This window comes from Diadema antillarum, unplaced genomic scaffold, assembly GCF_040938485.1.
Source record: "Diadema antillarum isolate AM-2024a unplaced genomic scaffold, OU_Dant_1.0 seq00000833_RagTag, whole genome shotgun sequence".
NCBI lineage: Eukaryota > Metazoa > Echinodermata > Echinoidea > Diadematoida > Diadematidae > Diadema > Diadema antillarum.
Genome location: NW_027271709.1, coordinates 46,631 through 64,839, shown reverse-complemented (window position 1 = coordinate 64,839; position 18,209 = coordinate 46,631). Strand labels below are relative to the sequence as shown.

The 18,209-nt window shown below is 40.5% G+C and overlaps 1 protein-coding gene across 1 annotated transcript in view; it reads right to left on the bottom strand.

The window, feature by feature from the left end:
* The window catches only part of LOC139740081 (RIMS-binding protein 2-like), a 132,074-nt gene that overhangs the window by 76,288 nt on the left and 37,577 nt on the right, over window positions 1-18,209 (bottom strand). The window contains exons 3-4 of the mRNA XM_071650671.1: window positions 1,508-1,597; window positions 212-334 (exon numbers count right to left, since the gene is read on the bottom strand). Coding sequence (XP_071506772.1) covers window positions 212-334; window positions 1,508-1,597 — 213 coding nt within the window. The remainder of the gene's footprint in view (window positions 1-211; window positions 335-1,507; window positions 1,598-18,209) is intronic.

The following is an 18,209-nucleotide window of genomic DNA, read 5'->3' as shown; positions in this document are numbered from 1 at the left end:
ACATATGTACAAGTATTCATGTATGTACACATGCATGTATGTATGAATGTATGTATGTAGACATTAGACATTAGACTCACAGATTGTAGACTTCTTAAGAAATGTAGGGAGGAGAGTATATGGAAAAGTGAGGGGCAGAAAGAAAGGAAGAGCTTTCTGCTGAGAGGAGAAATTTGTCTTCCGAGTTTTTCTTCCACCAAGAAGTACTCACTCCGATGTCACTGTTGAGTTTGATGACAGTCTCCCTCAACCAGTCTCTCTCCGCGATTGTCGAGTGAAGGATCTGACGCTGTGACGAGAAATCGTCTCTCAGCTGGCGGCATTCTTCAAGCACCTAGAACATTGTATCAATAAAGCAGAGAGGGGGAGTTAGGGGGCTGAAACATACATTCATTCATTATTCATCTCGAGGGCCCCCCGTTTTGCGAACGTCTACCAAGTTTATTCCCCTGTAACATCCTGACTCCGACGCACTCCGTCGCAACCTTCTAAATGCCAGCTGCAATATCTGCGAGTTCAGGTGAAAAAAAAAAAGGGAGCTTTGCTTTGCGAGCAAAAAACATGCCACGAGGAACAACCAAGATTTCTTCGTCTTTCACTCTATCTTGGCTCACTGCATGTACAGATGTTCTTCTGTATCAGCAGTAACTATCTCTCAGTGATCAATTTATCTGCTTTCTTCTCCTAGCTTCTTAAAACTTTGAGGTGATACACCAATTTCAAACTTATTTGCTTCTATCCATGATGTATCTCATCTCTGTGGAAGAGCTATTAAACCAGACGCATCTATCAGAATTATGATCTTTGGCTTTACAGTACAGAAGACTTGCATCCTCAACTTTAACATACTCATCATTTTTTTTGGCATGTCAAGACATTTTGTCCCTCTTTCATATTACTGTGTGAGAAGCAGAACTTGGTCACGACACACTTGCACCAAATAATGTACCAAGGACATTATTTTTATTCTACCAATAAGCTAATTCTCTAGCACCAAAAATCACATCATCAACTTCATCAAAATCTTCTGTATCATCGTCTTCATCATCATCGTCTTCATCATCATCATCTTCATCATCATTATCATCTTCATCCTCATCAGCATCATCTTCATCATCATTATAATTATCATTATCACCATCATCTTCATCACTGAAGTTTCCCTCCTCCACCTCATCATCATCATCATCATCATCATCGCCATCGTCATCATCGCCATCATCATCATCATCATCATCACCACAAGGAGCAGTAGTATCCCTACCACTCTCCTTCTGAAACTCATTGATCGCGGTGGTGGTCTCTACTACCTCCATCATCTTTCCGCCACTATCAACTACCACAGCAATGAAATCTATGTGGTCGTCATCATCATCATCATCATCATCAGCAGCAGCAGTGGCGTCATCATCATTGATTCAGAGTCCATTACTTCCTGACATCATTATCATCACCATCATCAATATCTGGCCCCTAAATGAAGACGCTCCCTTGTGGACATACCCACCTGATCGAGAAGAGAAAGTTTTCCGTGGAGCTCCCCTAGCTGCCTGGTAAGATGAGCGTTCTGGGTCACTGCATGCTGCAAGTCAACGGCCTGGCACACAAACAAAAGGAAAGAAAAAGAAAAGAAGAGAATCAGACATTGAGTAACGAGACACCAATGGTGTCTTGGGGTATTAAAATATTGAGAAGAACTCCCCTGCCAAAAAAAAAAAAAATAATGAAGAAGTTATATATACAAAAAAGCAACCCATATCAAAGTGCATCAGTGGACCATTTCCTGGAAAGGAACATCATACCAAAAAGAAATACATATTGTAGGATCAGGTAAAAAAAAGAATTGTCACTCATCCTATGGCTGATGAATTCATCTTCATACTTCCAATGCCAATTAATACCTCATAAACATTTTGACAAGAATAAAATGGCTAATTTTGAAAACACTGCGTGGTACACTGCACACAATGGAAAGTAAATATCATGATATTGATATCATGATATTGTTAAATCATCCCCCCCCCCCACCACAAAGATTTCATAATGATAGCACAAAATCTCCTGAATCTGTATTCATCACACTATCTCCTGAAAGATTCCTGTATGCACTGAAAAACATCTTCATGATCACTGTTATTTCAGACAGAATACTCTCACAAACCAGATCAGAGTCAAATCTTGAATGATTGATATAACAAAACAAGAATCGTGCTATACAAATCTTTGCTCTGAAAAACAGAACAATGAATTAAACATAGAAAAGGGAGGGGAAAAATCAAGAAAACAAGGCTCCCATGAAGTTGGTAATTAATAGAAATCCTTCAGAATCATTATAACAAGACAAAACAATATCAAGGAAACAATTCCCCCAAAAGTCACAATAAGCGCAATGGAATATATGAAATACTATCTATTCTCATCAGATATCTTTTTTGTCTTCTTTTTTTTCAATGGCGCCTTCATCAATTCATAAACAAAGAGGTATCAAAATGAATGATGCAAACTATATGTGTTATCAATGTACACGTAAGAGATAACACCTGTTGATACATGCACCCACTCTTTAGACAAGTACAAGATAAATGCATCAGTGCTTTAATACTCTTACCACCCTCAGGGTTTAGAAAGAAAAAGGAAAGAAAGAATATATCTACAGCTACTGAGACCCACAATTGGAGATATCTAGGTACAGCACAGCACAAACAAGACAAAAAATGCTGAGATGTATATCCTGATAAATATCTTACAGTTGTCTTACTCCTTGTGGGCTAACACGACACTGAGTAAGCCATTTGTCAAATCAGATAAGATTGAATGCAGGAAGACTTTCTTAATGGAATATTGGCCGGTCAACCGAACGATGCTAAACAAGAAATTAGGGAAGCGTTCTCTCAAAAGACCATCACTGGAACAGACACTGATATTATGATGATAAGAAGAGGTTGATATGCGATCTGCAAAATTTTCACCCTTTGCATTTGCCAAAATAAAGTCCAAAGGGAGAATATACTCTCATAAGACAGTTTTTTTAATAGATTTAAATAAGGTGAATTATTTCACAATTTAGCAAACTAAAAAATGTAAGAATTCAGGTCTGTATGAGTGTCAGTAAACCTTGAAAGATCACTTTTATTGGTCTCCCTAAATTACCTGTATTAGACCAAAGACAGAGATCTTATGTATATCATCTTTTTCTCCAATATTTATTCACTTCCATTCAAATAAAAACAGAAATCAAAATAGGTATAAATGTACAACATCAACAAATTTCAACATTGGTCACAGTTAGCAAAAATGATATTATTTGTTCAACCTTTAGTGTCTAATACAAATGTATCTTAGTACTTTGAAAATAAAACTTAACAAAGGCAATGATTGCAACACACATTTCACTTTTCATTGTAACAAATGGATTTGATATAGTACAGCAGAATTCCATTAAAAAAGTGTTATATCTGAAAACTAAACCTTTCTCCCCCTCCCAAATGTCCCACTTATCACCCCTTGATTGCATTTTGCACACGCACGCACGCACGCACACACACACACACACACACACACCACACACATACATACATTCACAAACTCACACATGCAGAATGTATATTTGTCTAAGAAAGGGAAGACAACAGTTTTTTTTTCCTTGCAGGGAATGTAAGAACATAATAATCAAAGTATGTCCTAGAGCAGAATCATTGAGAAAATTCTACTTTCTAGAACATTTGGAAATTGGGAGACATCTCATGGATGTCCAATATGTTCCCCTGAGCAATGCTATGCTAGCTTACGCTTAGGTAATGTGACAACAACAGCAGCATATTTACAGTGTCCGTGGGAGGCCATTTTAAACAAGAGACCCGCGGGTCTAGCGCTCACCTGAGTATCGCAAGTTCACCTTTCACGCAGTCACTAATCTTATTCACAGCTCTACCAAAATTTGACCAGGCATTCTCAAGTAGAAGATGAAAATGTACAATAAGGGCCCAATTTTTTTAAGATTCCTTAATTTGGGGGGATTGGGGCCCCCGGGGCCCTCTGGGTGGGGCATGGTGCCCATTTTGATAAATTGAGATCCTGACCCCCTAGGGATGCTACCTGCCAAGTTTGACAAAAATCCATCATGAGGTTTTCAGGAGGAAGATGAAAATGTACAATTCAGGCCCCCATTTGGACCCTTCCAACCACCCCCCCCCCCCCTACCCAAGAGGGGCACCCCTGAATCTCCTATGAACAAACTTGAAACTACAGTCATTAATGCACTCACTCATAGTATTATCTCAGCTCTATAACTTCTGATTCTAGAGAAGATTTATAAAGATTCCTTCATTTGGGGGGGTTTGGGACCCCTGGGGGCCCCCTGGGTGGGGCATGGTGCCCATTTTAACAAATTGAGATCCTAACCCCCTAGGGATGCTACCTGCCAAGTTTGGTGAAAATGGGTCATGGGGTTCTCAAGAAGAAGATAAAAATGTACAATTTAGGCCCCATAAGGACCCCTCCTCACCCCCTCCCCTGGGTCCCAAGGGGGGCACCCCTGATTCTGCCATGAACAAACTTGAAACTACAGTCATCAATGTACTAACTCATAGTATTAACTTAGCTCTATCACTTCTGGTTCTAGAGAAGAAGATTTTTGCGGATTCCTTAATTTTGGGGGGTTTGGGCCCCCTGGGGGCCCCCTGGGTGGGGCATGGTGCCCATTTTAACAAATTGAGTTCCTAACCCCCTAGGGATGCTACCTGCCAAGTTTGGTGAAAATGGGTCATGGGGTTCTCAAGAAGAAGATGAAAATGTACAATTTAGGCCCCATTAGAACCCTTCCCCACCCCCATCCCCTGGGTCCCAAGGGGGGCACCCCTGATTCTGCCATGAACAAACTTGAAACTATAGTCATCAATGTACTAACTCATAGTATTAACTTAGCTCTATCACTTCTGGTTCTAGAGAAGAAGATTTTTACAGATTCCTTAATTTTGGGGGGTTTGGGCCCCCCTGGGGGCCCCCTGGGTGGGGCATGGTGCCCATTTTAACAAATTGAGTTCCTAACCCCCTAGGGATGCTACCTGCCAAGTTTGATGAAAATTGGTCTTGGGGTTTTCAAGAAGAAGATGAAAATGTAAAAAGTTTACGCACGACGCACGACGGACGACGGACGACGGACGACGGACGACGGACGACGGACGACGGACGACGGACGACGGACAACGCACGACGCACGACGGACGACGGACGACGGACGACGGACGACGGACGACGGACGACGGACGACGGACGAAGGGCGATCGCAATAGCTCACTTGAGCCTTTGGCTCAGGTGAGCTAAAAATGGCTCAGCGACCATCATTCGATCTACTGCATATGAGATTCTCAAATTTCCACAAACTTTGCATGGCTCCTACCACGAACCCCACAGGTAACAGGTTACAAGCTTTATACAGCCTCTAAACATTTGTCTAATTTAGTTCAAATTTTCACTAATGTGCTTCTGTTGGTTCCCTGCTATAATTCAACCTAATTTTTCATTTTCTTTTTCTGTCTGGGGTAAATTTGTCTCCGATCGTTTCTGCGGTTTCTCAGTTTCCGATTACGAGAAACGCCAACTGCACGAAGACTGGGACTGAGTGTAACTTGATGTAAAACAAATGGAGAAACTCTAGAAGACTTAATGGGGAGAAGGAGGAGGAGGAGGAGGAGGAGGCGGGGGCGGAGGAGAAAACTTTGGGATTTCCTCGGATGGGAAGAACAAATATGGCACATGAAACTAACACTGAATGCTTTCAGCAACAGCAAAATAAAGAGTGAGTGGAGGAATAAACTCTGGTAACTTCAGAGATGAAATCATGTCATGACTTTTCATTTCGGAACATGTTGACTAGGCGCAGGCACACATGCCGGTTTATGACACATCAATTTAGGGGAAAATGAAATTATGGCCAGACTCCCAAGATATTGCTGTAAGAGGAAAAATAAACTTCCTGCAAAGGCAACAAAGTTTGTGTGGCTACACAATGCCACATCACTCGTAAAAAAAAGAAAGAAAATGCATTTACAGAAATACCCTTTTCGCCCGCTCTCCTTTGTAAATGGATGAAAGACAAACGGCCCGAGCAAACGAAAACTGACAACCGGACTTTATGAGAAAAATGCTCGGCGGTCGGCGAAGCATTAGTGGAGCGGCATCAGAAATTCATAACGCCGAATCATAAAGCCAATCGCAATGGGGCAAAAATCAATAAGAACCAGGCAGATTTTCCACTCAAATGCACACAAATATTTTCGCCCATCTCATCGCAGATGACAAGTTCATGTTTTTTCCGTCGTCACTCGCGCGAGACTAAAATTGGAAATTCAAACACACTGTATGCAGAAATATCTCACTCCTGTCTACTTTCTCTTGAGAATATTCCTCTCTCACTTTTCTGTTTCCATTTTTAAATCATCTTATTGTTGTTGTGTTTTTTTCTCTTTCTCAGCATCTTTTCTGTTGTCTTCCTCAGTATTTTCCTTTTCATTTGGTATATTCAATGTGTCTCTCACTTTAGTATCATTGCTATCCAGTTGAAAAACAAACCCAACAAACAGTACTGTCTTTGCATTTCCTCTTTATTCTGGTGAGCACATTACAGTACTTGACTTACATAATTCTGCCCCCAAACTTCTCCTTGGTACTTATGATTCAATAACTCTTAAACAAAATGTGCCCACACAAGAATGATCTCTCCCATTTAACCTTTTATTCACCACTCCAAGGAGCTTTTGACCCTGTAGAGTAATTTTCCATCCTAAATTTGACTGTAAAGTGATTCAAAACTGATTCCTCTGCACATTGGTACATGTTTGAACTGTCAAAAAAGAAAAACAGAAAAAAACCCTGCTCTCTCATTCAGGAGACCACATCTATTTGTGTCTTCAACATAAATTTTTACTCAAATCACAATGTTCAAGGGGGGTATTGACACAGATCATGTGAAAAATCTCCTGTATATCTCACGAGTATGCAGTCAGTTGTTTTTGACAAATATTTTGCAGGCTCTTCACCCAACATCATCCAGCGTGCGAAGACTTAAGGGTATATATTTCCTCCGTACTCACATATATTGTGTACAGTTTGTAGACACAGTGTCTCAAATAATATAATTTCATTACCAATTCAACACGTGGGCCTTCATGATACTCTGTCCCAATTTGATGCCTAAATGCACGATACATGCTTGATTCAGTAAATACGTTATTTTTTTTTCTTATCCCCTCTCTCTTTCTTTCTCTTCCTCTCTATGCCCCTAAGATATCCCAATCTGTCAAAATGCTGCTCAAAACCTCTCAACATAACTGCATCCATCCGAAACATTGCATCTTCACTTTCGTCGGTAACCAGTTCTGCATTGCATTTAGTACAGATCTACTCAACACTTACATTTGTAAGTCTCTGAAATCACATTACATGCACTTGGATTCATCCTTGCTTTCAAACTCTGTGTAATGTCTCTTCATCCATGCATCCATCCTCTATATCTATCTATCTATCTATCTATCTACCTATCTATCTATCATCTATCTATCAATCAATCTATCTATCCATCTAGCTATCTATCCATGTATCTACGATGTATCTACCTACCTATATATCTACACCTAGCTACCTATCAATTCATCTATCTACCTATTTATCCATCACTCTACCTGTATCTACCTAAACTATCTACCTATCTATATCTATCTATCTATTTATCTATCTATCTATCTATCTATCTATCTATCTATCTATCTTTCTATCTATCTATCAATCTTTCTATCTATCTATCTATCTATCTATCAATCTTTCTACCTATCTATCTATCTATCTATCTATCTATCTTTCTTTCTATCTAGCTATCTATCTATATATCTTTTTTCTCTCCTCTCTCTATATCTTTTTTTTCTCTAACTATCTATACATCTATCAATCTATCTATCTACACCAACTGTACCCACATGTATCTCCCTTTCATCCTTTGTTTCAATTGATGAATATATTTCAGCAGCCACAGGCAATGTGAAGAATGACAAAGAACTGTATAAATGTGCAAAATCCTTGCATTCCTCTTTGAGGTGAATAAGACAGTGGAAGCAGCCACTTTCTCTGGCTCCGGCTTCCCCCCCCCTCCAAACTTTATGCATGCATGGTGATATGGCGCCTCACACCAGACGGAGAAGTGCGAGCACATGGACATCAGGCGGGAATTGGCAAATAGAAAAGATTTGCCACTGTGCATTTTCCATCGCCCACCTCTCCGAAACGAGTGGCACATCCCAGAAGGATCGGGTGTGAATCATGACCAGATCACGGGGATGTCATCCGAGTGACATGTTATTGAAATCTTTGGCAGATTCGAGGGGAAAGGAGAGATCAAACTCGGTGCTCTCTTCTATCGAGAAATTGCCCTTTGATCAAAATGTATACATGCTTTTATAAATGCAGGAGTGCAGTTCTAAGGCACATGTGCATATCAGGACATGTAAAAAAAAAAAGTACCATACATTTGAGTAAAAACAAAAAACAAACAAAACTCAGAGCAGCAGACATTTGGTAAAAATTGTAGACAAGATTTCTGAGAAAACCTGAAAGGTCATGCACACTGCAGGATTGCCAACTTCTGCACACACATTAAAACACATACTGATGGACAGTAAAAAATCATATTTTGATGGCAAAACCATAATCTGTTTTTTTTTTTAAATCACAAACACCAAGCACTCTGAACAAAATCTAAAAAAGAAAATCTAATTTAAAATATATTTTTTCATTTTCACGGAGAAGAAAAATCAACACAAATACTGCAGAAAACATACTAGTTGCTGATTTGTACACTACCTGATCACACTGGAATCCTACTCCAGAACATCATTGCAAGAATCTCAGCCCAACAAACAACCTGCGCCACGAGCGAAGGGCGGCAAATTTGACCGACTCTTGTTATCATGTGTGGCTGATATACGTGACTTGCATGATGGCCTGTCTTCACCATGTCTTCTTGCATAATGTCATCACAATATACATTAAAGGCCAAGTACAACTGTACTAAGTGGCTTGACATTCAGCATGCAAATGTCTGCTATGGTACAACCAACCAATCAAACAGACGAACAAAAACACAGAAAGTATGAAAGCAGTAAATTAGATACGGCAATACCTTCAAACGGAATTAAAAGAAGATAGAGAAATAAGAAGTACAGGAAGTCATATGTCATCATGAAAATATTGTACAATGTCATCTTGTCTTTGTGAATTAAATTCCTAATTTGGACAATATGATCTCGTAGAATAGCCCCATCCTTTCTTTTGCCCCCCCCCCCCGCAACACTGCCTCTACAGAATGTCCACAAATGCACAACAATGTTTCCCAAACTACCAACTTTACACTCGAGTAAAATCTGAACATTATGCACCCAGCTGTGAATAGCTCACAATGTCATGGAATTTATCTCCATAGAGACTGCTGGAAGGTATGCGCTGCTTCTGTCTGTTTTGTTTGTTTGTTTCTTGTTTGTCCCTGACATTCCAAGGGTGAGACGCAGCAACCAGCGAGAATTTTTCGCAGGGGGACAAGCTGGCCATTTTCCACTCGGCTAACTCCTGCCATCGCGTCGCCGCTATATCCGTCAATGTCGTCAACACGCCAACTTGTTCAGCTGGCCGCCATCATTGCCAAATCGCATCGTGAATGCTCCAAGAGAGCTCGTGTGTACGTGCACAGAGAGGAGCGGAGAGGAAAAAACAAAATCTGAAGCTCAAAGAGAAGCAGGGTCCTGTAGATGATGCGCTCCAAGTACACCAACATCCCTCCCCCCCCCCAGCTCCTTCTCCTCCTTGAGAGCTACATTAACAACTACCCTGCATAGATTTAACTCTTCGCTGACTAGACAAGCTTGTTGCATCACAGGCTCTGTGTACGCTGAGTAGAACAAACTTGCCAGGCTGGCAGCACAGGAGTTAAAGTTGAACTTCTCACCATTGGTACGAAATCCTTCAATATACCTGTGCATTATACACTCTGAACACATACAGTAATTGGTGCATCATCACATTATCCATATAACGTCGGAGATCATAAAAGGGAGAAAAATGCTAGTAAAGCCGAATCTGGCAACATAACCTCTACAGTTTTCTAATTTTAAGGTTTTTTCAAAAAAAAATATTTTGCTTGTAATGAAGTAGGACAAACTATACATTACTTTAAAACTATGCATCTGGCAAATTCATATCTGTCAAAAATAAATAAATCATTTTCTGACATTTCATGCCTTTCGTGATGATGCATCACATATGACTAGATGAAATGCCTTCATTGCTGAACAAGAAAAAAAAACCGAAATTTAGATCAAAAGTGTGGAATGCTTAGATTTCTATGCTTTTTTGTGATTTTTTTCTCCACTCTTAAAGTTGTAAGAGTGTAAAGGAGCCATTTCTAGGCTGTAAAGTTCAGAAAATTAGTAGATTGTGGCTTTTTCACATACATAATAACAGATATAGTATTTTATTTGTAATCATTCCAAACAACTTATGGGGGAATCTTCAGCCAATACCCACAAATATGTTGTATTCACTACTAAAATGTATGTGAAAGTATGTCAAATGCACCCCATGGACCGATGCCAATGTGAAGTCAGTTTAACTTGCAGCCAGAGGATTCAGTGCTGTGTGTCATCTACTGGCATTGATTCACTGCATACTGTACTACAAGGAATTTTCGCATGCATTTTAATTTCGCGAATTTTGCGAACGCCAAGATTCGCAAAATTAAAATGCACAAGAAAGTCTTTGTTTACACTATACGCATTGAACGCCAGTGGCATTTCGCAAAAATTTCATGCCACGAAAAAGGCTGTCGGCTCCAACCGGCGAAAAATCCATGACGCGAATATATGTGACCTGCTACAACAAAAGGATCCTAAAGTCGCTGACGGGCGAGCCAAGCATACATTAGACCACAAAATTATGTTAAAAACAGAAATCCGAACGTTTTGACAGATTTTGGTGATCTGACTTCAAACTCGATTTTCTCGGCTCACCCGTCAGTGACTTTAGGATCCTTTTGTTGTAGTGGGTCACATATAATGTTTTACAGTACTTCAAAGATTTGTGGAAAAGAGATAGACTACAATTAAACAGAGCAGGGGACAATGCTTTTGTGACGGCTGCACCACGATCATGGAATGACCTACCATGGTTCGTTCGCATTTCCCCATCCCTTAATGTCTTCAAGAAGAATCTTAAGACTTTCCTTTTTAATGCTAATCTGTGACTGAATTTTGTTGTAAAGTGCTGTGAAACCAGTCATTGACTGTGTAAGAGCGCTATGTAAATGATCTGATTATATTGTATTGTAAATTCCTGCTCCAAACTTCCAATGTTGAGGAAAACTATGATATAGACAATCATAACAAATGAGAGTAAATGATGATGATGATGATGACAATGTTGATGATGATGATGATGATGATGATGATGATGATGATGGAAATACCTATAGCGAGATCAATCATCTATCACATCCATTAAACAATTAGCCTATAATGCTTGTGAATATGAGACTAAGGAGATTGATAACACTAATAGTAGTCATTATAATATCAATGTCATTTCACACAGCATACATTCACACACACAAGCTATATATCTCCTCAAACACCCATCCGTACCGGCCCCCATGTGGACATCCTAGCACTTGATTGATGGTGTCTGGCTTGACTACAAAAGCCAGGCGCCCCGACGTGTTGGGGGGGAAGAGGGTGCGGAGGAGCGCAACTCTGCTCGCAGCCAGTTCGTTGGAGGACCGGGGAGCAAGGATGATAATTAACACACCGGCAGGAGTGATCAATGAGAATGGTTATTGAAGCAGGCAACAAGACATAGGAGGAGGGGGGGGGGGGGTTACAAAAAAGGAGAAAAAAAAGATGTAGGCAAGGGTAATGACTGAAGGACGATAATGGAGATATAATCAGGTGTCGCAAAGAGGGGACCGTGTATGGCTGTGTCAAAGGTAATGTTGCTTACAGTAATTTCAGTCCCTAAAGCAAATGACTTTGGGCACAGCACTTTGTGATTAAAATACAGTGGGTATCCTATGTTTTTTCCTTTCATTTGCTTTGAAGCAAGTTGTATTCTTGAAACAAATTTCAGAATGTCTTAAGAAAATCACACACACATAAACACACCAAAACACCAAAACAGATATGAAAACTAGAAATGTCGCTACAGCGACTGGTTATACCCCCGCCAAACAACATTTCATAAGCTTTGGTCAAAACAACATTTCATAAGCTTTGGTCAAAAAACTGAGGAAGTAGTTAAATCTGCAAGATCTTTCCCTGATCTTCTGCCATTAATATGCCGTTACCATGGCAACATACTTTCGGGTACCGTCGAAAAATGCGTCTTGCACATCTACAACCAAAGGCACACATCTGTACTAAGTTTCATGGAAATTGGGCAAAAATTGAGGAAGTAGTTTGCAACAAAATTTTCCATCATTTTGGCTCATAATATGTGAGCTGTTACCATGGCAACATACTTTTTGTCACTGTCAAGAAATGTGTCATGCTGACCTATATCCTAACACAAACATTCAATATGAATTCCATGAGAATTGGAAGAACACTGATGAAGCAGTTTTGCCATGAAGCATTTTGCCCTATATTTTACCAATAACATGCCGTTACCATGGCAACGCACTTTTTGCCACTGCGGAAATATGTGTCTTGCACATTAACATATTCAGATGAACATCTGTACCTACTTTCATAAAAATTGATCAAAAACTGTGGGAGGAGTTCGCGACGCAAGATTTGTACCCATTTTTGCCCATAATATGCCGTTACCATGGCAACGTACTTTTGGGTACTATCAAAAAATACGTCTTGCACATCTACAACCCAAGGCTCACATCTGTGCCAAGTTTTATGGGAATCGGTTGAAAACTGAGGAAGTAGTTCGCGACGCAAGATTTGCAACGGACCGCCCGCCCGACCGACCGCCCGCCCGCCCGACCGACCGCCCGACCGCCCGACCGTCCGCTGATTCCTATATACCCCCTTCAAACTTCGTTTGGCGGGGGTATAATAACTTTTTGGGGTTTTGGGGATTTTTTATTTATTTTTTTTTTTGGGGGGGGGGATATGATTAGGGAAGATAAGGAGACAAATGCCTAGTAACATAGAGTGGATATATGTTCGTACACTATCTACCTGTCTGACTTCTGAGCACCTGCCATGCAAAAAAACAAAAAACAAACAAACACAAACAACAGCAAAAACAAAAAAAAAGTTTGTTGAGGAGATCATTTAACAAAGTAGCAGAACTATCCACTGCAGGCCATGGGAATGTATGGGGAGGATGCATGCATCCAGAGGCTTCACTGGGGTGCCAGGTTTGCCATAGGGGGGCAGAATTGTCCTCAAAATGAAGATGGAGGTGGGGGGGGGGGGGTTGAGTTACGCCCTTTGAGGTAAGATGCGCACCCTGAGATCTGCCCATAAATGCAACATCTGTCTCCCTGGCCATTTGACTGGTGCCACAGCAGACACAAAGACCTATTGATGTTGTTTTACTTACTTATTTTATCTTTTTTTGCCCAAAATTCACTACTAGGTAAATCATGAGGCAGGACTCATCGTCTGATGATCACAAGATTGATCGCTTAGGGTGTGGTCTCCTCCTGTGGTCTAACTTGCTCGTTTGATGCCTGCTGAGAACTCTTTCGATGAGAAATGCTTGCCGGGAAATTGATTTTGTTGAAATCCCCCCCCCCCCCCACCTACCCCTTCTCCCTACATTCCTATACCTCAATATAATATGATGATTTGCACAATGTGAGGTTAATTTTGTGTAGCAGTAGTCTCCAGTCGCTGTCTGGGCTTCCATTCTTGCATCCATGGCGTAATCCTCATCATTCAAATGTTAATTCGAAACATTTCACACATCGGCTGTCAACAGCCTTGGGTTGTAAGCTGTATTTCCTTTTTAAGAAAAAGAGACGAAGATATTCATGCATGCTCAATGCTGTACACGTGAAGGGAACATGGCTTCAGTCAAAAGCAGAGATCAGTCGCAATCGTTTTCTGATACGACAGATTTGAAGCACAGTTGTAGACTTGATATTTCTCTGATTACCACTAAGTACGGGGAATTCCACAGAGCAATGACCGCATTTCATCGATGGGCATAAAATCAGATTGCATGTGAATCAGTTGTTGCAGTCCCGGCAAATCTGACGTAAAAGCTTTGAGGTTTCCAGGAAAAATCCCATTGTGGTGGAAGTGTGCATAGAATTTGAATACACTGCAAAAGGACACTATTCAAATGATAATATCCATTAGCAGTAGAACGTCAGAAAAGCATGATACAGCTTTTTTTTTTTTTTTGTCGTTTGTTTGAAATTGGATATGTAATACCAAGGAGAACAGAACCCTCACAACTATTTTGTACCAAGAGAATCTCCTACGTCAAAGCATAAATCATTCCGATTACTCATTTTGTAGTAGTGATTGTCCAAGGGGAAATTCCCAATTCCTTCACCAAATGTCTCTCCAATTCTTCAAATATCTCAAAAAGGACAAAGAAAAAAAAATCAACAGCAACGACAACAACATAACAAAAAGGAGAGTTTAGGCATTCCATCGTCAAAGAAGTTTGTCTCAAGAGTGGGGTAATGTCTCCTACCGTTACAAATGACCTCGACCACTTCAGCTCAAGGAGGAGCAAGAAACCCACTCTCAGCAGACAAAATGTCTGAAAACACAGAAACACGAAACAAGAAAGCAAGAAAGCTGAAGTCACAGAGAGACAATGAGCGAGAGAGATAGACAGATGGAGAGAAAGGGAGATATATACATGAACAACATCCAAAGGTAGCTTCAAATTTTACCATGTCCATGCCATGCATCAACATGACAAAATCAACAATTTGTTTCTATACTTTGGGTTCAGAAAGTGGACAAAAAAATAGAGAGAGATTAGATGGGAGGGGGATGGGGGTGAAGACTGTCATCAATTCTCAGATAATGCCACTATATGTGTGTGTCACACAACAAATTTCATTTCATTTCATCGCAAGTTGAACTCGAGATGAAAAGTGGAACAAGGGGAGGGGGTGGGGAAGAGAGATAGTTGACGATCTATATGTTCCTTGAGGTAACATTTTCCGACCCCCCTCGGAGGCATTCCACGGGATGGATGGATGGCAGGCGATTGATCACCCCTGTCCCGCATAAAAGCCTCGTTGTGCATTCGCTGCACCCGAGTCTGGAGGAAAACGGCCCGGTTTGATGAATTGTCCCCCCAGCGCATACATTCCGGTGGTTGATAATTAACTGGTTCTCCTTACAAATCACTCTCATTGAATGGGGTGGGGGTGGGGGGGGGGGACGGGGCATGGGTGTCTCCTCGGCTCTCCGTGGTTGCCCCCCATGCCTCGACAATCACTTCTTCCTTAACCTTAAAACATCGTCGTCATTATCTTTGCATGACCCCTGACATTAACTATTCTCGAGAGAGAGAGCTTTCTTGAGGGGTAAACATGAGTCAGAGCTGTGTGTTTGGTCGCATTCTACCTTCAAAGTTTCATGAAGACTTTTCTCCGTAACTATCAATATCTCAGAGGCTTGAAGAAGTTGGTGCAATTTATGATTAAATATCGAGTTGGTGATATGATGCACAAGGGATAGAAATATATGTGCAAAATAGTGAAGAGCGCAACAAAAATTGTTCTCAAAGTCAGATACAGGTGCAGTACCATTTGAGTGTGGAAACTGTATCAAGAAAGATGAGAGCATAAAACAGTATGCCAGATCACCTCAGGCAATGTCTCGGCAATTCTCAACTCTCTATGCGACACGAGTTTGCGACTCGCAACAGCTTGTCAAAAAACCTGCCCAGTTAATTCCCCTAAAGCCCGCAAAAGTGCATGTTGACCGATGGAGACAGACGCAAACAGCAATAAGCCTTCTGCGACTACGCCACTGGACCGCCGGTTATTGACCGGCGCGGGCAACGTCCAGCTCTTCTCGCTGGGGCCGCGGCACAATACCTCGGGGGTCAATGCAATATTGACAGGATCCAACGGGCGGAATGTTATCCCTGGGTACGAGACAAAAACACCCCCCTATGAACAACTTGTTCAAAGAGGCAGAATACCACTGTATTAATATTTTTCTCTTTCTCTCTCTCTTTCTCTTTCTCTAGCATACAATTCAACTCTTCTTTTTATTTTTTCCCTCCACTGTAAGGAACAGACAGACATAAAAGCATTAGTTTTCTTCTTGTCAACTTATTTACTTCGTCTCTGAAACCCGTTGAGGGCGAGCCGATTTTGCTACAACATGTATTTCCCATAGACACATGCCCGAGTTTACTCAGGACTAGTCTACAACGGGTTAAGTATGACTTAGAAAAAAAAACTTAAAATGACAGAACTGTGCTCTAACCATAAAACAAATTCGCACCTGTCATTCCCCTCCAATTGCTCCCAAAGTAGCAATTAGGAATCAATTTGTCGGATTTTTCTGGACCAAGCGCTTAATGGCGCCTCCCAAAGACCCCATTTGCATGATTTCCTTGTACATCTTTTAACAGGCCATACTCATCAACACTGGAGCTTTGGGGATTGATGTTCACTAAGTGTCATCTTTCATATCTCATTGATATGTATTTGAACATGCACTGCAAGCAATTATCATAATTTTGCATCTTTATTACTCCTGTCTTCACAGTCATCATCCCCATGTACATTTTCACCAAAAAAATCTATCGTTAAAGAACCACAGCAAAACTTATGCCTTAACATTCTACCCACACACACACACACACACACACACACACACACACACACACACACACAAAATGGATGGCAAGTATTCAACCTTCCTATCTTTAACAAACCCCCCCCCAAAAAAAAAAAAGAGGAAAAAATTCTAATGGCATTAACCCAAATGATGAAAGAGTATAGGCCTACATCCTACTTTGCAGTAAAAATGATTAATTCACAATGAACAAAATGCATATTCCACACACCATGAAACATGAGAAGGATGTAGCAGGCAGCATAAATGATGAGACACATTTATGTGCACAAGGCTGAATGCCAATCAATCTTCCATAGATGGGATGGATGCTATACATATTTCCAAAAATGAGACTTGTATTCTATAATGGCAACTCTGTGGGGAAGAGACCCGAGCAAAACAAATATTGAAACAAATCACATTTGGCTCATAATTCTGCAAAGCTGTAAACCCAATTTTACCTGAAATATCAATCTATGACAAAAGTGAGAAAGAAAAAAAGGGCCTAAATTCAATGAAGAACACACACACACACACACACATACAATAGTACAGATATATATATATATATATATATATATATATATATATATATACATATATATGCGTCCCTAACGAAGATGCGCATTTGTGGTAGCGAAGCCCAAACTCGCGCTGGGGCAGCGCCGAATTCAATAAATCTCTTCAAATTTCAATTTCGAGGCTAACAGGAGGCACAATGTGACCTTTTTCAGTGCCTTCAATTTACCTTCATAGACATCAATCACAACTTACAGATTGGGAAAAAAAAAATAAGTCCCTCCAAGGGGGGAAAAAAGAAGAGAAAGAAAAAGAGAGGGATAAGAAAGGGTAGAGAGAGAGAGAGATAGAGAGAGAGAAGGGGTGATACAGAGGGAGGGATATATAGAGACAGAGCAAAAATGGAGAAAAAAAGAACAACATAATCAGAGAGAGATCTGGCAAATTTGTTGGCAGGCTCAACAAAATAAATCTGACAAGAAGCAAGCACAGGAGCAATTTTGTGAGACGTGCAGACAAACACACACACACACACACACACACACATACACACACACAAACACACAAACAGAAGAGACCTTGCCAACCTCCACGTTTATACTGGCCTTTGCATTTCCCATGGTCTTTTCATTTCCAGCTAAATCCTTTTGAAGGTAAAGCCCAGCTTTTTTAAAAAACAACAAACAAATAACTCCTTTTATTGCATTTTATTTCATAAAAGCTAATACAACAACTGCCATGCAAAAAACAAAACAAAATAAAACACTGAAATGGCATTGGTCAAATTTTGCATTCACGAGCATGACTGCTTTGGTGGTGAGAAATAACAGCATTCTTAATCAAAATCAGTGTTTGTTTCTTCTGATGTCTGCA